General features: G+C 42.9%; 1 protein-coding gene across 1 annotated transcript in view; it reads left to right on the top strand.

The window, feature by feature from the left end:
• Window positions 1-4,901: 4,901 nt before the first annotated feature.
• LOC136172506 (antigen WC1.1-like) overlaps window positions 4,902-24,320 on the top strand; it is a 54,332-nt gene continuing 34,913 nt past the window's right edge. Inside the window, exons 1-7 of the mRNA XM_065941976.1 lie at window positions 4,902-4,974; window positions 10,207-10,527; window positions 17,629-17,937; window positions 18,018-18,335; window positions 21,658-21,750; window positions 21,827-22,141; window positions 23,373-23,687. Coding sequence (XP_065798048.1) covers window positions 4,902-4,974; window positions 10,207-10,527; window positions 17,629-17,937; window positions 18,018-18,335; window positions 21,658-21,750; window positions 21,827-22,141; window positions 23,373-23,687 — 1,744 coding nt within the window. The remainder of the gene's footprint in view (window positions 4,975-10,206; window positions 10,528-17,628; window positions 17,938-18,017; window positions 18,336-21,657; window positions 21,751-21,826; window positions 22,142-23,372; window positions 23,688-24,320) is intronic.

Genomic DNA, 24,320 nt, shown 5'->3' with positions numbered 1-24,320 from the left:
AGTCTCCAATTCAAAATGACAGACTCCCATTTAAAATTTGTCCCCCAAGTTAGCTTGGGCTTATGGTAATAATTACCTCGTCTAGTTGAAGCTCGCTGCTGAGACTGGTTTTCATCTATTCAAGGAGGTAACTTCTTGTCTCTCCTTCTACAGATCGTGCCTGGGGTGAGAGGGTTTCTTACTTTCCACGCACAGTGGGAAAGGGTCCTTGGTCTGCATGTTCTTCACTTTGATTGCTCTGGTCTCTAGGTATCTGATGCTGCACTATGGAGGAATGAATGAGGCCAGTTCAGTGCCACATTCTCTGTTAGATGTTGCTGGTTTTAGACTGTAAATGGCTTAAGAGAGATGATGGGCTGGACCTCGGGCAGCTCATGACCAGCTCATGACCAAGCTCATCGCATGTCCTTGTGATGAAGTGATCTTTGGTAAAGCATTCTTTACCAACTTGGTCTCATCCATACAAGGAACACAGATTGTGAGGTGGGTCTCCAACACTCTGGTATAACAAGTCATTTGTTTCCTTTTAAAGTTGTATACTTATTTTTTAATTCAAAAATATTTTGTATATTTTTTGTATATACACATATATCTAGTGGTCATGTATTCATTTGAGAGTTGGACTATAAAGAAAGCTGAGCACCTAAGAATTGATGCCTTTGAACTGTGGTATTGGAGAAGACTCTTGAGAGTCCCTTGGACTACAAAGAAATCCAACCAGTCCATTCTAAAGGATATCAGTCCTGGGTGTTCATTGGAAGGACTGATGGTGAGGCTGAAACTCCAATACTTTGGCCATCTGATGCGAAGAGCTGACTCATTGGAAAAGACCCTGATGTTGGGAAAGATTGAGGGCAGGAGGAGAAGAGGACGACAGAGGATGAGATGGTTGGATGGTATCATTGACTCAATGGACATGGGTTTGGGTGGACTCCGGGAGTTGGTGATGGACCGGGAGGCCTGGTGTGCTGCGGTTCACCGGGTTGCCAAGAGTTGAACATGACTGAGTGACTGAACTGAACCGATTTTGTATATTAGTCACTCTGATTGGTCCTGAAAATGTCTGTCTACCAAGGGTATTTAATTATTTACTTTTCTAGCAAAGAGATTACTTAACCTCTGAAACCTCCATATTTTCATGGTGATTTGGGAATAATAATGCTACATATTGTGTTGCTTTACAATCCATAAGATGAAATAAACAGTCTAAATTAAAGAAAAGGATTCTTCCTGGTCTTTACTTCTGCATTTCTGATTCAATACAGAAGCTGTTAAATTAAATTTTTTTATAACAAAATTTCTTCCTGTTACAGTTTGTGGTTTGAGTTGAAAATATGCCAAATGATAAGTATATAAACATCCGGACCTCTTGGCCATATCTGATTAGGACCTGAAGAGGAGGCTTCATGGTGTTCACCTGTCAGTGTGCTGAGCTCTGTCTTCTTTATCTTTGGATACACAAAGATGCAGCATTTATACATGTTTGGAGCTGGCTCTCTCAGCACTGCTCTTAGAATGGGGCTAGACTTGTTTCAACTGATTGCATTCATTGCAGAGAAGTGTAGAAGTGAACCATACATAGCTTATACCACTTAATCATATTGAAATATCATTACAAGAATTGACACAACTTGCATTGTGCTATTAAGTCCAAATATCAAGTTAAATTATATCTCAAAAGATTTCTTTGGATTGAAATGATTTGTGCAAAATACCTGGCTGACATTCATTCATTCAGGTATACAATAGACATCATTTAGGATTTTTAATTAGCAGGCACTCTGGATAAGGGGGTGAATTAGACACAGAACCTTTACCAAGTCCATTTATAAAGTAAAATTAGCAAGTAAACAACTTAATTCATGAAGTTCACAGTTGGTAAGGTTAAGGGTCATAAGCAGTAGAACCTCCCTCTGGGGCACAGAGAGAAGGGGTGATGTGTGGAAGACACAAGTCTGACCCCAGTCACCATCACAGCATGTGGTTCTGGGAGAGTTTTGGCAGTTCCAGTCAAGGCTCCAGGTAACAGAATTGAGTTCCCGTTCTAGAGTCCTGGGATTCCTGGGATGGAATGGAGAGAGGAGCCCTAATATTGCTTCTCCACCACTATGATGTACTACTATTAACTAGTGATTATTTCTCTTACTAAGGCCAACTCATTTAATTCTAACCAAAACTGTCATCTATAAACAAACACAACCCTTCGTTTATAGACAAAGCCACTGCACAGAGAGCGTAAGGATCCTGTTCAAGGGCACACGCGTGGTATGTGGCTGAGCTCTCAGTCATGGTATGTGGCTGGCTCCTGAGCCTGTCCTCCTGACCCCTGAAGTTCATTGTTGACATAGCTGGGCTAGTGTCCTCCCTAAAGCTTTCCTCCTTCAAATCTTGGATGAGATTGGACACTGAGATTTCCTTATGTGTCAGAGAAGACGAACCTTCATAAGAGGGTAAGTTGGTCCATGCTGACCTTGCATCCCCAGCTCTGGGGTAGAGGATGCTGCCTGGGCACAGCCTGCCAGCCCTGGGTTAGCCCCTCCTTCCAGCCCACTCTATCCTTATAACAGGATATGGAGTCCCTAACAGGATGTTACCTATGAGATCTCAATCCTGAGGTGAGACCATGTGTGTACCTGGTTCACTAAATGCATCCCTGTGTCATCCTTAGGAGGAATGACTGGACTCCAGGAAGCACATCCTGTATTCTAGGTGTTTGTCTGGTGGTTTCTGGTGATGTTGTGGAGTGGAGTCCATAACTGGGTAAGGAGTGATGACTCTGGGTCCCAGGGGGAATAGAGCATCGACTCTAGTGACTGAGCAGATCCTGTTCCTACTCCAGTGCCTGAGTTTATACTCTGGTTCTGACATTTATAATCAGCTATTATCACTACTGTGTTAAGCATCCAGAAGGAGATGGGGGTTCATGTACAGATGGGGGCTTGGAAGTCAGAGGAACACAGGAAAAGTAAGTGTTATAAAATAACAGGTTAATATTAACATATTTAGAGGGAGAAAAGCATGTGTTCAATTGACTTTTCTTCCTTTTCATTTGCCTGAGTCTCAAGTAGCAAGGATGGGCATGGCATGACAGAGAAGCTGTGTCTGCTGACCGGGATGAGGCGTCCTTCCAGTGGGGGATGTGACAGGGCTGTAACGTGGTCCACAGCTGTTGGCTTCACCGAGACCTTCAGGTGTGGGTGGGGGAGGGTGTGAAGCCGTCTCTGGGCTCTGGTGGGGACTCTGAGGCGTGTGTGTCACAGATGCTTCCTTCCCCCGTTTGTGCCGAAATGATGAGAGTCAGGGTGAGTGGGCTTCATGGTGGGTTTTTGTGGACCACAAGGTGCATCATGGGAATCTTTAGCCCGAGGGAGTATGAGGAGTGAGGGCAGTATGTTAGCGACCTTGAATTTCGATGGGGGAGCTCTGTCTTGCAGCATTACTGCCCTTCTGTCTCTACACTCATCCCTCGTCTACTTCCTGGGGAGCATCGGGAGCTTCTCTGATCAGTGGAACACAACAAGGCAGCAATGGCCACACTGGGCATCACCCTTCTGCTTGGCTCTGTGCCCTCAATCCACCTGGCTTCCATTCTTGCCACTAACTTTCCTCTTTAACTTAGAATGAATGAACCCTCTTTTCTGCTTCATTTGCCTCTTCTTTGCCCCTTGTCTGCAGCCATTGTGCAGTGGAATACTTTCTATTTGTCCCTCTGTCTGGGGGCAGTTCCCTTAAATAATATTTTGCATCTTTAGTTATGGCTTATAAAGCATGTGTGTTCTGAATCCTATCAAACAAAATGTTCTATATGCAAAGGGGCAAAATGTGAAGTTTAGAAAATGTCAATCTTTCTAAGCTACATATTTTCTTCAAGGGATCCCCACTCCTATTTTGGAGAGCTAGGGTTGAATAATGACTACTATTTTCTCTTTGTTTCCTGTAACAGCAATCTCTTTCTCTCCTGAAACATCATTTGTTGACTAGCTGAAAGGGGTATTTCACATAAAATGAAATGCAATAAACAGAAAGGGATTTAGCATGTCTGAAAATCCCTTATAAGGGCTTCCCAGGTGGTTCAGCAATAAAGAACCCGCCTGTCAATGCAGGAGACACAGGAGACGTGGGTTTGATCCCTGGGTCGAGAAGAACCCCTCGAGAAGGAAATGGCAACCCACCCTAGTATTCTTGCTTGGGAAAGCCTATGGACAGAGGAGCCTGGAGGGTTACAGCCCAGGGGTCACAAAGACTAGGACACAACTGAGCATAAATATACCTTCTCCAGGACCCAGTGTCCAGATCATTCTGAGAAGAGAAGAAAGACCTGCAGTCTCAACCCCTCAACTTAATGGTTTCCACCTCACCCTCTCTATGGTCACCTGTGAATTCCTGCAACTCCTGTCCTCATTTTCTTCTGGCCCAATATGTATTCTTTCAAGCCTTCTTATAGTACTCTGCTTCCGGCCTGAGGTCAGTACTGGGAAGATCAATATTTGATTCCACTAAAGTTATTCTTCATAGGCCAATCGATTCCACAACTTGACCCTGCGAGATCTCACAGTTCTTGGGGATCGACCAGGGTGATCAGAGGAAAAAAAGGTACTCATAGTTTTCTGCACCAGCCCCGGTCATGGGGTCTGGCAGTCAGGACCACGGGAGCAGGAGGTCAAAGGACCGTGTTGCTCATATAAGGAGATGTTGAAGATACAGAAGCTCATTGGTGTTTGAGCTTCAGAAAGTGGCAGATGCAGCCTCCGATAGTGCCTGAAATGGTGAAAGGTGTCGCTATTGGCTCTCAGGAGGGAGGATGTAGGGGACGGCCTATATAGACCCCGGTTGGCACCCTGACGCCTCCTCACAGGCTGATCCTGCAGCTGGGACTGTGACCTTGAGGACGTGAAGTCAGGATGGCTCTAAGCCAACACCTCTCCCTCCAGAGACTCTGTGTCCTCCTCCTCGGCACAGTGGTGGGTGGTCAAGGTAAGAGCTGCCCCTCTCTCCTGGGTCCACACCAGGTTGTGGAGACCTTAATAAAGGGAAAGGATATGGAACTGTGGAGCCGCAGTCTTAGTGTTTTTGTCCAAAATCAAAGCACTCCGACTGTGAATACTGGTCCCTCTCCTGTGGGGAGTCCATTGGTCATAGAGGCAGATTTTACAGAGCAGTGAGGTTTGATCTGGACCGAGGTGGGTCAACCTGACTCCCCTCTCTGTCTCGCTTGTTCTCAGGGAGCTTCTAGGGGTCCCGGTGACTCCCAGTGTGTGCAAATTCCAGTGACTGACCTCAGCTTGGACTCTGGGCTGTTCCCACATGCTCCACATGCCTGGTGTGTGAGCACTGCCTTTAGATCCCCGTGTTTCCTGTGTCTGTGCTCCTGTAGGCTCTGTGCTTGTGTGTGTGTGTGTGTGTGTGTGTGTGTGTGTGTGTGTGTGTGTGCAGGTGAGGAGTGTGTGAGCGTGTGTGTGTGTGAAGGTATGAGGAGTGTGTGTGTGTGAGGAGTTTATGTATTTGTGTGTGTGAGGGTGTGAAGAGTGTGTGTGTGGGGGGAGTATGTGAGGAGTGCCTGAGTGGTGTATAAGGGTGTGTGAGGAGTGTGTGAGGGTGAGTGTGGGTGAGGGTATGAGGAGTGTGTGTGTGTGTGTGTGTGTGTGTGTGTATGTGTGCAGGTGAGGAGTGTGTGAGGGTGTGTGTGAGGGTATGGGGAGTGTGTGTGTGTGAGGGTGTATATGTGTGTGAGGAGTTTATATATTTGTGTGTGTGAGGGTGTGAAGAGTGTCTGTGTGTGGGGAGTATGTGAGGAGTGTCTGAGTGGTGTATGAGGGTGTGTGTGGACTATGTGAGGGTGAGTGAGGGTGTGTGAGGAGTGTTTGTGTACCGTGTGAGGGTGTGTGTATTTGTGTGAGAACATGTATGTGTGGGAGTGTGTGAGGCTCTGTGTGTGTGTGTGTGTGTGTGTGTGTGTGTAAGTGGGATGGATCCTGTCTCTGTGAGATGAACGGGGCCGCTGAGCAGGGACTGAGTCCGCTGGTCTGTGAAGCACACAGGGTCTCACAGCGCTGGGTGTCATGGCCGCTCCTTGTAACTGGATCAGAGATAATCGCGCACCTGCCTGCCTCTCTCTGGCTCCTCTCGCCCATCCCCCCGGCTCCCCTCTGCTTGTTGCCGGGTCTGCCCAGCACTGGACTCTGTGAGAGGCTCCGCCTGCTGGCCTCGCCTGTTCCCACCAGGTGTCCATTATGGAGCAGAGAAGCCCCCATCCAGGAGAGAGGACCTCTTGTCTGTAGAGATCAGTTCATGCATAGCCTCAGGTGTATAAGTTTCTAAGTCCCTGCCCTGGTCCCTGTGACTCATTTCCTGATGTGCTGGGGGCCTGGGACGGTCCTTTTCCCTCCCAGGAGCTGCTGTGACTCTGTAGGGAGCTCTTTCTCTCGTGCCCTTTCCTGCCCCTCCCTGGGAGCTGCTTCCCCCTGAGTGAGAGAGGAGTATGTCATCAACCTTCTGTCATGGTCTGCAAGGTTTCTTTGGACAAATCCACTGATCTGCTTAGGGGAGTCTTCTTGGGTGACAGAATTTTTTTCTTCTCCTTAGACTTTTTTGAATTCTCTCTTTGTCTTTGCATTCAGACAGTTTACTCTGTGCCTCTTGGAGAAGGTTGTTTTGGATTGAAATTTTGGGGTTATTTATTAGCTTAGAACTTAGATGTCCAGATTTTCCCCCAGGTTTGGGAAATTCTCAGCCTGTCTTTCTTTCTTTGCAAGGTCTCCTTGCTGCATGCGGGATTTCTCTAGTTGCGGTAAGCAGGGGCTACTCCTTGCTGCAGTGCACAGACTTCTCACTCTGGTGGCTTCTCTTGGTGCAGACCACAGGTCTAGGTGCACAGGTTTCAGTAGTTGAGGCACACCGGCTTAGTTGCTCTGCGGCGTGTGGAATCTTCCTGGACCAGGGATTGAACTCATGTCCCCTGCATTAGCAGGCATATTCTTATCCACTTCACCACCAGGGAAGTCCTCAGCCATTATTTCTTTTCTCCTTCACTTCTCCTGTGACTCCATTCAATACATTGTTTCTCTTTATGGTGAACACAGTTCCCACTGCTTTCTATATTCCTTTCATTCTCTTTTTGTTCCTCTAATTGGATACTTTCAACTGATTTTTCTTCTAACTTCTTTTTTTTTTCTTTTCCTTGGTCAAGTTTGTTGTTGAATCTCTATACTGAATTCTTCAGTTTACTCATTGTCTTATGTTCATGCTAAATTGCCTCCATCACGTGTGACTCTTTGTGACCCCATGGACTGTAACCCACCAGGGTCCTCTGCCCATGGGATTCACCAGGCAAGAATACTGGAGTGGGTTGCTATGTACTCCTCCAGGGGATCTTCCAGACCCAGGGATCGAATCTGAGTCTCTTACATCTCCTGTGTTGGCAGATGGATTCTTTACCACTAGCACCACCCGGGAAGCCCATTCATTTATTACTCAGCTTCAAAATACCTGGTTAGCTTTTTTTTTTTCCCTTAATTTTGTATGTCTCTATTGCTCTTATTTTATTTGTATTATTTTCCTGATGTCAATAAATATTTGAATTCTCTTGTAACTCTCTGAGCATCTTTTGAAGTATTATTTTGAATTCTTTGTCAGGCAATTCTTGGATCTCCATTAATTTGAACTGGTTACAGGAGGTTTACTGTATTCCTCTGGTGCGATTTTGTTTCCCTGATTCTCCTTGATGTCTTATTCTCTTGTAGATGTCTGCACATTTAAAAAAGCTGTCACCTCTGCCAGACACTAAGTCCTGATTTCAGTAGAGAAAGCCTTTCATCTCTGGGTAGGGGCACACTGGAATGTACTGCAGGGTGCCAAGTGCAGAGCATAAGGTGGCACTGGGTCAGGGAGAACATGAGGCTGTTTGGCTCAGGCTGCTGACGTCCACAGCACTGACAACTGTGTGGTGTTTGGCAAGTGTTGCAGGGAGTCTGCTGTCACTGGAATGGTAGTTGGTGCCCTCAGCAGTGCCTCTGGTTCTAAAGCCTAGGGATCATGTCCAGCAGTGGTGGTGGTCAGAGCCAATGGTGTGCACACACTTGGCTTTGGGGGCCTGTTGCAGGTGCATCTGTGGGGGAGATGATGATTGCAGATGCTCATGTTGTGGGAAGGCCTAGGAAGGCAGCAAAGGCCAAGACCAACAATGGCTCATTGCTCAAACTCATGTCCATTGAGCTGGTGATGCTATCTAACCATCTCATCCGTGCGGCCCTTCTCCTTTTTCTTCAGTCGTTCCCAGCATCAGGGTCTTTCCCAATGAGTCAGCTCTTTGCATCAGGTGGCCAAAGTATTGGAGCTTCAGCTACAGCATCAGTCCTTTCAATAAATATTCAGGGTTGATTACCTTTAGGATTGACTGGTTTGATCTCCTTGCTGTCCAAAGAACTCTCAAGAGTCTTCTCAAGCACCAAAGATCGAAAGCATCAACTCTTCAGGGCTCAGCCTTCTTTATGGTCCAACTCTCACATCCATACATGACTACTGGAAAACCATCATCTGTGCTTGTTATTAATTCTTTCAGGGGTAAAATCTGCTGCATCTGTCTGCAGAGCGGGTCACTGTGAACTGTGATTGCTCCTGCCATGTGGTTGCTATTGGTCCTTTGCTCTTCTTTCTTTTGCCTAGCCATCTCTATAAGACTGGCTCAGCTTTGCAGGTCTGTGGGAAGTGAACCTGAAGCAGGACTTTCATATGGTGCCCCAAAGGCTAGGGACACTCGTTACTCAACCTGCTCTTACCCTCTTGGTGAGAGGAACTCTCCTGGCACCCTTGACACTGAGTGATTCTGGTTTGGAGGATGTAATGATGCCTCCAAAATGACAGCATCTTGGCGTGGTCAATCTTCTTAGGGTACTCCAGATCTTTCTGGAGGTGTTTTTGTTACTGATCGCTGTCTAAGTTTGGTCTTTTTTAAGAAGATGGAGGCTACTGTCTCCTAAATCAGCATTTTGGTAACAGCACATTTGAGGTCTTCACTCTTTGAGAGAATGGTTTTGAGTGTAGAATTTTAGATTGGCAATTTTTTTTCTTTCAGTAAATCTAAGGCTTAAGTCTACTCTACCCTGACATCTCTTTTTGTTCTTGGGGTTTTAGATGTTAGTATAGATGTTTCTCAGTTTTATACACCTAGTCTTTATCTTAGTATTTTTCTTTCTGTCAATTTTCTGCTGTTATTTCCCATTTTAGTAAAAGTAAGCTAGGTATGGTGTAGTAAAAAAACAAAATGTGTCCTTATATAACATGTTCTGTTCACTTTGGCAGGACTTCTGCTATCACAGTTCTTCAAGCACTCAGGTTGTTGAATTCTCCACCATTATATTATACTACCACTGCAATATTAAGCTGCAGGATTTGCTGTGGTAGAAAAACATATTGGCTCTTAAGTGTTGCTCTGTGGAAGTGACATCATTTGTTCTACCACATTGTTGAATGAGCCAGATCACATGGTTATCCTTAACTTCAAATAGGCAAGGAAGTATTACTATTTCCACATGCTCATAAAAAGGGAATTTTAAATGTTGCTGAACACTAGTCATGTCTCCATCTATAATGTTCTTGCAAATGAACTCCTTTTTAATGCAGAAACCAGAGTCGTCTTAAAACTTAATCGCTAAAGTGACACCTAATCACTTTTGTCAAATTCCATTTGTTACATGTGTGTTACTAGGTACATTTGAGTGTGGATTACACAAGGACATGAACACAAGGTGGCAGGAATAACCGGGACACTGTAGAGCCTGTTACCTCAGCCCTCTGTTCCTAAGCTGGATGAGATGCTCCCTATGGACAGGGAAAAAGAGGGAGGATTCCTCCCTGGATCCCGGGCCGTGAGCAGTAACTGAGATGGGGAAGCTGGGCCCTAGTAGCCTTGGGCACATCTACAGGGAGGGCAGCATCCAGAGTCTCTGAAGGCCTGTCCTCGGTGGTGTCCCTGGAGCTGGTTTTACAGGCTCGTGAGAAATACCTGTGCCTCCCTTCCTGCTCCAGGTTCAGTGATGGCACATTGGGAGCTTCGAGATGGCCACGGTGGGAATGTTTATACCACAGAGGTCAAGAAATACTATATCCCATGCACTTTTTTGCTCCTCAGAGAGCTAATGTTTTAAATATTTATATCACTGCAAGTCTCCTAAAATCTCTCCTGTGTCCTGTGTCTGTTCTCTCTCGAAGATCTGGAGCTGAGGCTGAAAGATGGAGCCCACCGCTGTGAGGGGAGAGTGGAAGTGAAGCACCAAGGAGAATGGGGCACAGTGTATGATGGCTACTGGAACATGAAGGATGCATCTGTAGTGTGCAGACAGCTGGAGTGTGGAGTTGCTATTGGTTTTCCTGGATGGGCTTATTTTGGGCCAGGACTTGGTCCCATTTGGCTTTCGTATACTTCATGTGAAGGGACAGAGTCAACTGTCAGTGACTGTAGGCATTCTGATATTAGAGACTATCGTAATGATGGCTCTTCCCATGACTGGGATGCTGGAGTGGTCTGCTCAGGTAAGTCCTGTCTGATCTGGCAAGGTATCTCTAGCAGGTGAATCCTCTATCTTATCACCAGAATGACTCGAGATTATGGATTATAGCCTTTAGAACATGCTTCAGTGAAAGGTCTGTCACAGAATGTAGAGAAGTCAGGTCAAAAGTTTCATACAGATACAGCTGTTGTGTTTGACCTCTGTGACATAGTCTTATCATGGTAATTGTTCTGTATTCTTTGATATAATGGTCAGTAGGGTGTGGCTACATGGTACAGGGTGGTGGACACAGAAGAGTTGTAGGCAACAAGGTTTATCGTACTCATAGGTCCTAAAACTCAGAGTCACCACACTCCATCAGGACAGTATGTGGGGGATGTGCCAATAGAATAGGCTCAACCAAGCAATGGTGACCCAAAAGGGCATGTTAAGACACATGGACAAGTGACCATATGGGGGGTCAGGGTGCAGTTCGTTACACAAGGAAAAGGTGTGAGGGGATTTCCCTGGTGCATTTAAATGTCCTTAGGTCACAGTCAGAGGAAGCCAGAAGTGGAACTTGTGGCAGAAAACAGTCTCATCACACTGGTGCACCTGATCAACTGAGTGGGGAGCTCACATCACATTTGCAGGGATGTTGAGGGACCAGGAAAGTGAAGTCTTGAAGTTTACAACACAGTAGCTGAAGTGCATCACATATAAGAGGCAGTGAAGCTAAGAGGACCTGAAGTGACTCCTATGCAGTGCTCAGTGCTATCTATGTGTTTGACCTGTGCCAAGGTGGATGCAGTAAAGACAGCAGTGAACCTAGTGTGTGAGTGGGTGATCACAGCATTTGACAGAGATGCTTCTAGTTGTTATCATAATTATTGATTGGGTGTCCAGGTTATTAATCCCACCAGAGAAGCTGGACTGGAGGAAGATATTGTCAGTTATCACAGTGAATTCCCTCACATAGGGAGCTGGTCTTAGGCAAGAATCACCCCATCTGATGTGATCGTGGGACAACGGAGCCCTGAGGACATCTGCAGTAGGTCCTTAGCAGTCACAGTCAATCAACTCTTGGGTGTTTATGTTGAGGAAGATCATTGGAAAAGTGATCTTTGCTAATCTCACCTTCAGCAGATCTTTGATGATTCTAGTTGAAGCCCTTAAGAAAACAATTCTTTCCCTTTTCAAAAGGGACTTTATTGAGGTCTGACTGACATACAAAACTGCTTGATTATGCATTTGTGAAACCATTACAGCACTTATGTCATAAATCTGTTCATCTCTTCAAAACGTTTCCTTCCAGTCTCTTTATTATTCTTATTAAAAATAATTATTTTCAAGGTTTAAATTTTAAATTTTAATTAGAAGCTTTTGTTTTAAGCAAACCTGTTTTCTGGCATCTCAAGTAACCTTTCTCATTGTCACAATGTCCTAATCATGGTTCCAACTGCGAATAAATTTGTGGAAACACTACAGGTGTCTCTACAATATTTTGATAAATCACTATCTGAATGAAAATGGAGTGTGTGAGGTTTGAACTTTTTGTGAAATTAGAACTCCCAATGTTATCACCCTAAGAACACTGATGTCTTGATATTAATTCTTGTTAAGATACACTTAAAACTGACTGCCATTGCTCTAACTTAGGCGCTCACATTTTTATGAATGGTTCCATGTTCCTTTTATTTCTCTTTTTGTCACTAGTTTCCTCCCCTTGGTCTGTCATTTCTGTATTTTCAGACATGTTTTAATTTCGCAAAGATAAGTTAAAGTGGTGGTGATGTAGTAGAGATAAGATTAGAATAGCTTGTTTTTTCATTATCTTAATCGAAATTGAACTCTTGAAGTTTCTTCTGGTTAATCTTAGGAGTCAGGTATGGAAGAGAAATTTCAGCCTCAGTAGTGGATTGTTGGAAGTGGAGTTCTGTGTTTAGGAGAAATCTAGAGTGGAAATAATGACCAGAGCAGAATGTCGAGAAGCTTGTTTGAAATAAGGAGGGGACTTCAATGAGGGGCTAAACAAATTGAGCGGGACTGTGGTGCAAGTGTGCTAAGTTGCTTCAGTCCTGTCCTACTCTTTGTGACACCATGGACCGTAGCCCAGCAAGTTCCTCTGTCCATTGGATTCTCCAGGCAAGAATACTGGAGTGGGTTGCCATTTCCTTCTTCAGGGGATCTTTGTCACCCAGGGATCAAACCTGGGTCTCTTGCATTGCAGGCAGAGTCTTGATTATCTTCTGAGTCACCAGGGACTACAGTACTGAAGTGGAAACTGGTGAGGGGATGAAGATGCAAGGATTGCAGGAGGGGAGGGTTGGAAAGATGCAGGCCAACTCCTACATTCACCACAGCCTCTGTGTTACACTTCCTTCCTGCCCTCATCCCTTCCCTCCCTCTCTTCCTTTATCTTGTTGTGGGAGTCATTTCTGAGCTCTGTGGAAGTGCTAGGAGGTTGCAGTTTTCTTAGAGGAAAGTTTTTATAATACAGATTCTGTATATTTAACAAATGTAAGTTTACTCATATTTTGCTCTCTTTTTTATATCAGATTTCGGTGAGTTGTGTTTCACAAGTAATGTGTTTTCAAGGACTAGGCCTACTTTACAGAAATATTTTCAAATTAGTATAACGCTGGTTCATATCTCTTATCTTTAGATGTCGGTAAGATCTATAATGATAATCCTCCTTTTGTTACTGGTGTTGTTAATTTGGGTTCCCTCTTTTTTCTTAATTGGTTTTGCTAGAAGATTATCAGCGTTAATGTTCTTTTTAAGAGAATCACTAATGGATCCTATTGACTTTTTTGATTTGTGTTTTCTTTCTACTTAATTGATTTCTGTACTCACTTTTCACTCCTCTTTTTCAGTTATGATCTTCCTTGATAGCTCAGTTGCTAGAGTCTGCCTGCAGTGCAGGAGACCCCTGTTTGATTCCTGGATTGGGAAGATCCCCTGGAGAAGGGATAGGCTACCCACTCCAGTTTTCCTGGGCTTATTTTGTGGCTCAACTGGTAAAGAATCTGCCTGCAATGCGGAGCACCTGGTTCGATCCTTGGGTTGGGAAGATTCCCTGGAGAAGGGAAGGCTACCCACTCCAGTATTCTGGCCTGGAGAATTCCATGGATTGTATAGACCATGGGGTCACAAAGAGTCAGACATGACTGAGTGACTTTCGCTTTTCAGTTATGATTATTGTTGCTTTTGTAGATTCTTGGGTCTTGGATCATTTTCTTCTGTTTCTATTTTTATTCTAATGTAGGCATCAAGGAAGCATCAAGGTTCTAAATTTTCTTCTAAGCATCACTTTATTTTTAAGACACCAGTTTTGATAGTATATAATTTCTTTTGTATTTTATTACCATAAAATGTTTCTTTTTCTCTGAATGTATTCTTTGTCTTATAGTCTGACTTTGTATGATATTAATATAGATGCTGTATACAGCTTTCTCTGATTTGTGTTTGCATAGTATATAATTTTTTACCTTTTTAATATGTTTCTGTGTTTATATTTAAACACACATATATTTATAGATAGTATATTGTTTTGTCTTATTTTATCTGGTCTTATCACCTTGATGTCTATTTGGAGTACTTAAATTATTTACATTTAATGTAATTATTGATATAATTGGGTTTAAGTGTACTTGCCTGCTATCTGTTATATCTTTGTTCCTATTTTAATCTTTGAGTATATTTTATTATTTTATCTTAAAACTCTATTGGCTTATTAATCATATCAGATTTTTAGATGATAATAGTGTTGAATTATTTTTTTAAATTTTAAAATTATTTTTATTTATTTTTGGCTGTGCTGGGTCTTCACTGATTCATGGGTTTTTCTCTAGCTGCGGAGATCAGAGGCTACTCTCTAGTTGCAGGCACGAAGTTCCCATTGCGGTGGCCTCTCTTGTTTTGGAGCACAGGCTCTAGGGTGCACAAGCTTCAATAGTCGTGGCCCCTGGGCTCTAGAGCACAGGCTCACTAGTTGTGATGCATCGGCTTAGTTACTCCGTGGTATGCGGGATTCTCCTAGACCTGGGATCGAAACCGCATCTCCTGCATTGGCAGATGGATTGTTCACCACTGAACCATTGGGGAAGCCCATGTTGAATTATTAATCTTTAATTACATTCTACCTTGAAATGATATTATGTCACAACATGCAATGTCAGTCACTATAGTTTTCTTCCACTTCCCTGTTCTTATCTTTGGTGCTATCATTGTCATGCATTCTACTTATAAATTTATTATGAATCTTATAGCTTGTTGCTAATATTTTGCCTTAAATCTTCTCATAGAGAATCAGCATTTAGCTCAGTCTCTGCAGCTTTGAGAGGATCCCTGTTTTCATCTGCTGTCATCTCCCTTTAGCTTGAAGAACTTTCTGAGGCAGTTCTGTGTAGTGTGTGTCTGGTGGCTTCCAATTCTATCATCCTTCATTGACCTGAAATCATTTTAAGTTTCATTCAGTTTTGAAAAGTATTTTCAAAGCTGATTCAATTCTAGGGTAACAAATGCCCAACCCCAATACTTTAAATATGCTTTTACATTGTCATCTGACTTTCATTGCCTCCAACAAAAAGTCAGTAAATAATACTTCTTTTTGTTCCCTGTATATTGTGTGTCAAATTTCTCTGGCTGCTCTTAAGATATTTTTTTCTTTGTTTACTACTGAATTTCAGCATTTACATTGTCATGTTTTCTGAGAATGATTTCATTACCTTGTTTGGAGTTTGTTTAGCTTTTTGAATCAGTGGATTTACAGTTTTAAAAAAATTTGGAAAAACTTCATTTATCTTTTCTTAGTATTTTTCTGCACAGCCCTTATTTTGAATCTCCAAATACACATATTTTATATATTTTTATGTTATCCACTACATGCCACTGTGTTTTCATTCATATTTTTCTGCCTTTTGCTCTCTTTGGTTCAGTTTAGATAGTCTCTATTGCAGTGTTTTACTTCCCAATTCTTTCACTCTGCAATGTCTAGTCTCTTGTGTAATTAATCCAAATAATTGTCCATTCCAATACTATATTTTTTCAGTTTTAGACGTCTCATTTGTTTATTTTTCCTAGTTTTCCTCCCTGTTTATTTTTATTCTTCATTACGCATATTGATATTAGTGGTTTAAATATCTCTTCAGCCAATTCAATCATTTCTATAATTTCTGGAGCTGATTTAAATAATTATTTTTTAAAAATGTGTTATGGGTTACATTTTTCCCCTTTGGAAATTCTAATAACTTTTTTGGTTGGATGTTGGGCATCACTAACCTGTCCTTTACCAGTAAGAACTTTAGAAATAAATAATCAGAACACATCTAAAAATCAGGGAATTGTACTTGATGAATCAAATAAAGTTTTTTCATTGGCTTATCTTCATTCTGTTCAAAATGTGTTCCTTTGATGACCAAATGATGAACTTTTAGTTTGGTTTGTCTCCTTTAGTTTTAAGACTTCCTTGATACCGCCTTGCCTGCCATATGCCCCACCTACACCCTACTTCCTCAGCAGTAGCTATCCTTTCTGATTTTCTTTTCCATTCATCTGTATCTTTTAAAATGGTGTTTGCTTGTCTGAAGTGGGAGAAATGAAAAAGGATAGCAGTTTAAGTGGTAGATGGGAGGAGCAGAGGGTGATGTAATATGCTAACAACCTATTCAATAAGTGTTTCCCACAAATACTTACATATTTTGTTCATATTGAGGTTTTTCCAACTTGGAACTCTGCACATTATGGCTTGTTTGCTCACTTCCTCCTCCTTCTCCTTGTTCCTGCTTCTAGAATTGTAAAACATTCAACATGCCATCTTCTTTTAGAATTGTAAAACATCTGTGAAAGAAATTAAAGACAATAAGATCAATGGAAAGTCATTCTGTGCTTCTAACCTGGAAGAATTAACATTGTTAAAATGCCTGTACTTGTCAAAGTGATCTACAGATTTAATGCAATTCCTATCTAAATCCCAATGACATTCTTAATAGAAATAGAGAAAACAATATTAAAATAGGAGTGTGTGGTTTAATTTTTATATATTCATGAATGTCCTGTTTCCTTATGACTATTGAGTTTTAGTTCCATTCCATTATGGTCATGAAAGATACTTGGAATTATTTGTTAAGAGTTATTTGTAACCTAGCCTGGAGAATATTCCATTTGTACTTGAGAAGAATGCATATTTTTCTGAGGTTAGAATTAGTACAATGATAGTATTAAAATCAATTAGCATTTTGTATGAGTCCTGTTTCAGGAGAAAAACCTTTAATAGGAGATGATCTGGAAACTCAACTGTCTGGTAAGCTCCCACTGAGAATACACATCTACCAGGTTCTTTGACTAATCCTAGGATTTCAAGTGAGTTGGCTGGGACTCTCTATGACTCTCTGAGTTTTCTTAATTCGTCTTCTTTCCCACTGAGGTCAATGAAGAAATTCATGAAATTTTTGCTATTGAGAAGACAAGATGTGATGACATAAACATGAATTAGTGATAGTGTCTATATTTCTTCTCTGGAGCTGTCACCTGTCTACAGGTTGGCATCCCCTCATGGATCCAGCCTCAAGACTTTCCCTCATCTAAGTCACTTGAGGACTAGCTCCTGGGAGAGAAAACCGATCAGAATATTAGCTCCACAAGTCCCACGAAAGCTTTCTAAGCTTGTCTGGATGCTAGGTCTCTAATCTCATAGCCCACGTCCCTCTGGGTGGCTTCTGTTCGGCCTATCTCTACTTTCAAGTGCCTGCATATTATAGATTATCCTTGGATCTGTAGGTCCTAGGTTGCTAAATGAGAAATTCACTTCTGCAACCAATGCTAAAAGATGTGTTTCCAGTATTCAGCCATTCCAATGATCTGAACTGGGCTCTGTAGTTTCTTGGCTCCTAGACCAAGGAATTCAGATTTCTAACCTGTCTCAAAGTGTATGTTCTTGGGATTCAGCCATTCCAAACTGACCTTGTAATCCTGGATTTCTCTTTAGAAATATGCTCAAGAAAATTCAATTATGACACTAACTGTCAAAGACTGTCTATATGCTCCACTTCTGAAAAGAAAAACTTTCATACCACGGCCTGTAATGTGCAGTTTCAAGTCAGTACCACAAACATTCACTGGTTTTCTTGTTATTTCCTCTTAGGATTTGCACGTCTGGCTGGAGGGGATGGACCCTGCTCAGGGCGAGTAGAAGTGCATTCTGGAGAAGACTGGATCCCAGTGTCTGATGGGAACTTCACACTCCCGACTGCCCAGGTCATCTGTGCAGAGCTGGGGTGCGGCAAGGCTGTGTCTGTCCTGGGACACGTGCCCTTCAGAGGATCCGATGGCCGGGTCTGGGCTGAAGAGTTCAGGTGTGAGGGGGAGGAGCCTGAGCTCCAGGTCTGCCCCAGGGTGCCCTGTCCAGGGGGCACGTGCCACCACAGTGGAGCTGCTCAGGTTGTCTGTTCAGGTGAGATGCAGGTCAGGCCTTTCATCTCTGTGGATATCCTGTTCATGTGATTTTACTGAAACCCTGTCTTCTTCTACCAGCGTACTCAGAAGTCCGGCTCATGACAAACGGCTCCTCTCAGTGTGAAGGGCAGGTGGAGATGAACATTTCTGGACGATGGAGAGCGCTCTGTGCCTCCCACTGGAGTCTGGCCAATGCCCATGTTGTCTGTCGTCAGCTTGGCTGTGGAGTTGCCATCTCCACTCCCAGCGGACCACACTTTGTGGAAGAAGGTGATCAGATCTCCACAGTCCGATTTCACTGCTCGGGGGCGGAGTCCTTCCTATGGAGGTGCCCTGTGACTGTCCTGGGTGGGCCTGACTGTTCCCATGGCAACACGGCTTCTGTGATCTGCTCAGGTAAGAGAGAGGGACAAGGGCTACTGGTACTCAGGATGCTCCTGGAGTGAAACGTCCCCAAGAGCAGAGAGTGAGGGAAAATGGACTTCAAGGTCAGATATTTCGTGGTGAAATATGGATCTTCTCATTGTTCCTTCATTTTTCAGGCCAGGGCAAGAAGTGTGAAGGGGAATAGTATATTTTTAAGCAACATTGTTGCTTACATATAATCATAGAAGATAGTGTGGAAGCAGTAAGTGTAGACTTCAGTATGAACCCCAAGCCAGAGCAACAAAGAGAATGTCCCCAGCACCACAGTCACTATTGTCCCCAGTAACTGTGTCCTCCCTCCTCTACAGGGAAAACCACTTACCTAACTTCTTCTAACATAGTGTTTTATCAATTTTTGAACTTTATATAAAATGATGCAGTATGTTGCATCTTTTGTATCTAATTTCTTAGACTCAAAATTATGTTTGGGATTCACTCATGATGTTGTATATTGTAGCACTTTATTTTTTTTTATTACCGTAGAGTATGACTTTGAATGATCACATGGTCATGTACTGATCAGTTCTACTGACAGTATAAATCTGAGTTGTTTCCAGTTCTTGACTATTACAAATAAAATACTACAACTTACCATGACAATGTCTTTGGATGCAAATATGTGTTACTTACTTTCCATGTTTAACCCTTGGTCTTTTCTTTTCTTTATTTAAATCAAATGGTGTCCTTTGATGAACTCATTTCTTAATCTTATGGAAACATAACTTGCCAACTTTTTCCTGTACATTTAATGCTTCTTATACTCTTTCAAACAGAATTTTTGCCTACTCCAAGATCATAAAAACATTCTCCAAGAGTACCTTATGGAAATTTTATTATTTTTCTCTCGCATGTAATTGTGCATTCCTTCTGGGATTGATATCGGTGTAAGGTAGGGGTCAGGTTTCACATGGACATCCAATTGACTCAATCTTTTTCTGAAAAGACTCTTTTCCCCACTTCAGAGATGCCTTCATCATAAGCAGAAGGGCAAGTATGTCTGCCTTTTTAAGACTCTCTATTCTGTTCCATGTTATCATTTGTCTATCCTCGCACCAATACTGCATTTTCTTAATTATCATATTTTTGTCGTCGTTGTTGTTCAATCACTAAGTCATGTCTGACTGTTTGTGACCCCATGAACTACAACTCACCAGGCTTCTGTGTCCATCACTATCTCCCAGAGTTTCAAACTTTGTAGTAAGTCTTAATAATTTTAATTTATAAGAGTTACTTTATATTAACTCCTCTAACTTTGTTGCTTTTCTTACCAACTGTGATGATCATTCTTGCTTGCTTGTATTTTGTATGAACTTAGAAATCAGCTTGTCACTTTCACCAAAAGAAAAGCTTAAGGGTATTTTCATTGAGATTAGATTTAAAAATTTGAGAGGAGACAAAGAAATTTGAGGATGATTGACACTGACTATGTAGAGTTTTCCAAATCATTGACATAATACATCCCTCTGTTCAGTTAGATCTTGAATTTCTCTCAGAGATTTTGTCCATCTTCTACTAGGATTTCTCCTAGGTATTTTATTTTTGATGTTATGAGTATATTTGTGAAAGTGTCCTGTGACACTGTGAATTCTCTTTGAGTTGTTTTCATCTTTTAATTTTTTTAATTTGGATGTCATTTGAGACATTAAAATGTTGGGAAAGTAATATAAATTTCCCTTCTGACCTTTACCTGAGTTTCTGAATGCTAGTATCAAATTTTGCTTTAATCTCTGTGTGTGTGTGTGAGTGTCTTTCCTTCTCAATTCCCCTTCTGTCCCATTTCTTCCTGAATATGTAAAATCTTTCTGAATTAAGTTGAAGAAATGACGTTCCTTTACCCTTAGAACACTTCTAGGAGTTTCTTTACAGAACCAGAGTTCAGTCAAATCTTTAAATGACTTCAGCTCGAGGTGACGTCTAATTGCAGCACTGAAAGACCCCACTGAAAGACTGCCAAACTGAGTTTTTTTCCTGATCAATGACTCAAAATCATAAGCAAAATGAATTATATATTCTTTTTCTTCAGCTAAATGTTTTGTCTTTACATATTGATCAATTTGCTAACATCCGTTGAATCACGGAAAGAGCAAGAGAGTTCCAGAAAAACATCTTCTGCTTTATTGACTATGTCAAACCTTTGACTGTGTGGATCATAACAAACTGTGGAAAACTCCTAAAGAGATGGGAATACCAGACCACCTTACCTGCCTCCTGTATGTATATCAAGAAGCAATAGTTAGAACTGGACATGGAAGAACAGATTGGTTGCAAATTGGGAAAGGAGTATGTCAAGGCTGTATGTTGTCATCCTGCTTATTTAACTTATATGCAGAGTACATCATGTGAAATGCTGGGCTGGATGAAGCACGAGCTGGAATCAAGATTGCTGGGAGAAATATCAATAACCTCAGATATGCTGATGACACCACCTTTATGGCAGAAAGCAAAGAGGAGCTGAATAGCCTCTTGAATGTGAAAGAGTAGAGTGAAAAAGCTGGCTTAAAACTCAACATTCAAAAAAGTAAGATCAAGGCATCCAGTCCTATCACTTCATGGCAAATAGATGGGGAAACAGTGGATAGAGTGGCTGACTTCATTTCTTTGGGCTCCCAAATCACTGCAGATGGTGACTGCAGCCAAGAAATTAAAAGACACTTACTCCTTGGAAGGAAAGTTATGACCTAACCTAGACAGCATATTAAAAAGCCAAGACATTATTTTGCCAACAAAGGTCTGTCTAGTGAAGGCTATGGTTTTTCCAGTAGTCATGTATGGATATGAGAGTTGGACTGTAAAGAAAGCTGAGCACTGAAGAATTGATGCTTTTGAACTGTGGTGTTGGATAAGACTCTTGAGAGTCCCTTGGATTGCAAGGAGAGCCAACCAGTCCACCCTAAAGGAGATCAGTCCTGGGTGTTTTTTGGAAGGACTGATGAAGCTGAAACTCCAATACTTTGGCCACCTGATGTGAAGAGCTGACCATTTGAAAAGACCCTGATGCTGGGAAAGATTGAGGGCAGGAGGAGAAGGGGACGACAGAGGATGAGATGGTTGGATGGTATCACTGACTTGATTGGAATGGGTTTGGGTGGACTCTGGGAGTTGGTGATGGACCGGGAAATTATGCGTGCTGTGGTTCATGGGGTCGAAAAGAGTAGGACACTATTGAGCGACTGAAGTGAAGTGAACTGAACACAGCTTTCATCTTAGGCTCTATCACTAGGTCATTATTTCCCTTAATTCGGTTTTCTGTTCTTCAGCCCTTCCAGACTTCTGATCATTGTTGTTTCTTCAGGAAACCAGACCCAGGTGCTGCCCCAGTGCAACAACTCCCTGTCTGAACCAGCAAGGTCTGCGGCCTCAGAGGAGAGCGCCCCCTACTGCTCAGGTGAGGGTCCCACAGGACAGAAGACCCTTCTCATTCCCCAGGTCAATGCCACATTGTCTCTCTTCTCTCTCCTCAGACAGCAGACAGCTCCGCCTGGTGGACGGGGGCGGTCCCTGCGCGGGGAGAGTGGAGATCTTTGACCAAGGCTCCTGGGGCACCATCTGTGATGACGGCTGGGACCTGGACGATGCCCACGTGGTGTGCAGGCAGCTGGGCTGTGGAGATGCCCTCAATGCCACGGGGTCTGCTCACTTCGGGGCGGGATCAGGGCCCATCTGGATGGACGACCTGAACTGCATAGGAAAGGAGTCCCACGTGTGGAGGTGCCCTTCCCGAGGCTGGGGGCAGCACGACTGCAGACACAAGCAGGACGCGGGGGTCATCTGCTCAGGTCTGCGCTGCGCTCTGTCCACAGGCTGGGGGAGGGGTGGGGCCCTGGAGGACAGGGGTCTGAGCTCTGAGGGGGAGATGACGAAAGGACCAGAGAAGGAGGCTTCCTCCCATGGAGCCTGTGTTTCCAGCAGGCGTGAAGAGGAGGTGCTTTCACTTCCTCCTCAGCAGCAGCTGAGGATCTATTCCTTTCTTCTCCCCAGTGTTTCCTGGCAGAAGCATTTTTTTTTTTTTTTACAGCTTTTCTTGAAAGCAAGGCTCTCTCTCCAGTTACATGCAAAAATTTTAAACCCACGGTACTAGTTTCCGTTTGCTTCCCTAACAATTTACCAATTAGTGATTTAAAACAGCATATATTTATTTCCTTACTCTTCTGTAGCTTAGATGTCCAGTAAGGATCTCACTGGGCTGGAATCAAGGCTTCAGCAGGGCTGCATCACTTCTGTGGCTCTGGGGAAATCTATTTCTTGTCTTTTCAATCTTCTAGATAAAAAAAAAGAAAGTTATTCACACAGTTGTGTCTGACTCTTTGCAGTCCCATGGACTGTATCCTGCCCTGCCCCTCTGTCCATGGAATTCTTAAGCTTCTAGAAACTGCCTACATCCTTTGGTTCAGAGCTCCCTTCATTCATTATCAGACCAGCAATGCTGCAGGCCTCCAAATATTATCGAGAGTCACATCTCTCTCTCTAGGCAGAGCTAAGAAATGTATTCCATGTTTAAGGATAGTGGGTCTAAGGATGTGCTTAGACTGGGCTCACATTGTTAATATAATATTCTAGCTTAATCTCACCGTCCCAAGGTCCTCTTCTTAATCACATCTGTAAATCCCTTTTGTCAGGTATGGTAACATATTCACAGGTTGCAGAGATTGGGATGTGGACATTTTGGGGTTAATTATTCTCCCTATCTCCCTAATATCCACATCACATCCCTTGACATACCTTCAAAGATTTGGTCAGGAACCAGGATTCAGCTTTCCTCCCTGACTAGCACCCACACAGTTTGGTCTTCCTCTCAGTTCATATCCACTACACCATTGTGGTAGAAATAGAAGGACAGACACAAATGGACAAAGTCAGTTAAAAGGGAGGCGATGTCAGTCTTGTCATCTAGTGGGTATCTCTTGAACAAGGTCAGAGATGAATGTTCACCATTTCTGGAAGAGAGCAAAACCTAAAACCTTCAGCAAAGTTTTCACTGTGTCCTGTCTCCTTTCCTTTCAATCTTAGAGTTCCTGGCCCTCAGGATGGTGAGTGAGGACCACCAGTGTGCTGGGTGGCTGGAAGTTTTCTACAACGGGACCTGGGGCAGTGTCTGCCGCAACCCCATGGAGGACATCACTGTGTCCATGATCTGCAGACAGCTTGGCTGTGGGGACAGTGGAACCCTCAACTCTTCTCTTGCTCTTAGAGAAGGTTCTAGACCCCAGTGGGTGGATGGAATCCGGTGTCAGAGAACTGACACCTCTCTCTGGCAGTGTCCTTCTGACCCTTGGAATTGCACTTCATGTTCTCCAGAGGAGGAAGCCTACATCTCGTGTGCAGGTGACGTACTGTTTCTGTGTGTCTGTCCTAACCCTGTAGGATGCAGTGAGATTTGATATTTTAAAATCTAAGTGGTGAGTTTAATTTGGGTCCACAAAATGACATTAAGTGAAAATGTTAGTTGCTCAATCATGTCCGACTCTTTGTGTCTGCATGGACTATAGCCTGCCAGGGTCCTCTGTCCACGGAATTCTCCAGGCAAGAATACTGGAATGGGTTTCCATTCCCTTCTCCAGGGGATCATCCCAACCTAGGTATCCCGCACTGCAGTCAGATTCTTTAGTCTGAGCCACCAGAGAATCCTAAATGAGGTAAGGATGGAACTGATTTTATCCACATATTCCAATCTTGTTTGTTAACATTTTTAATTGAGATGTAATTCTTGTAACATTATATTAGTTCTAAGTGTAAAACATAGTGTTTATGTTTTTGTACATATTGGTAAATCATCACCACATGTACAGTAATATCCATCACCACATGTAGTTACAATTATTTTTCTTATGATCCCACAAGTAAGAATTTGCATACTGCAACTAAGACCCAGCACAACCAAATAAATAATTAATTTTAAAAGAGAGTATTATTCTCTTCATAGTCTTGACATAAGAAAATGCATCATTTTTTTTTTTT

The sequence above is a fragment of the Muntiacus reevesi genome, chromosome 1 (genome assembly GCF_963930625.1).
Source record: "Muntiacus reevesi chromosome 1, mMunRee1.1, whole genome shotgun sequence".
NCBI classification, from domain to species: domain Eukaryota; kingdom Metazoa; phylum Chordata; class Mammalia; order Artiodactyla; family Cervidae; genus Muntiacus; species Muntiacus reevesi.
The sequence above is the reverse complement of the archived record's forward strand: the minus strand, read 5'-3'. Positions and strand labels throughout refer to the sequence as shown.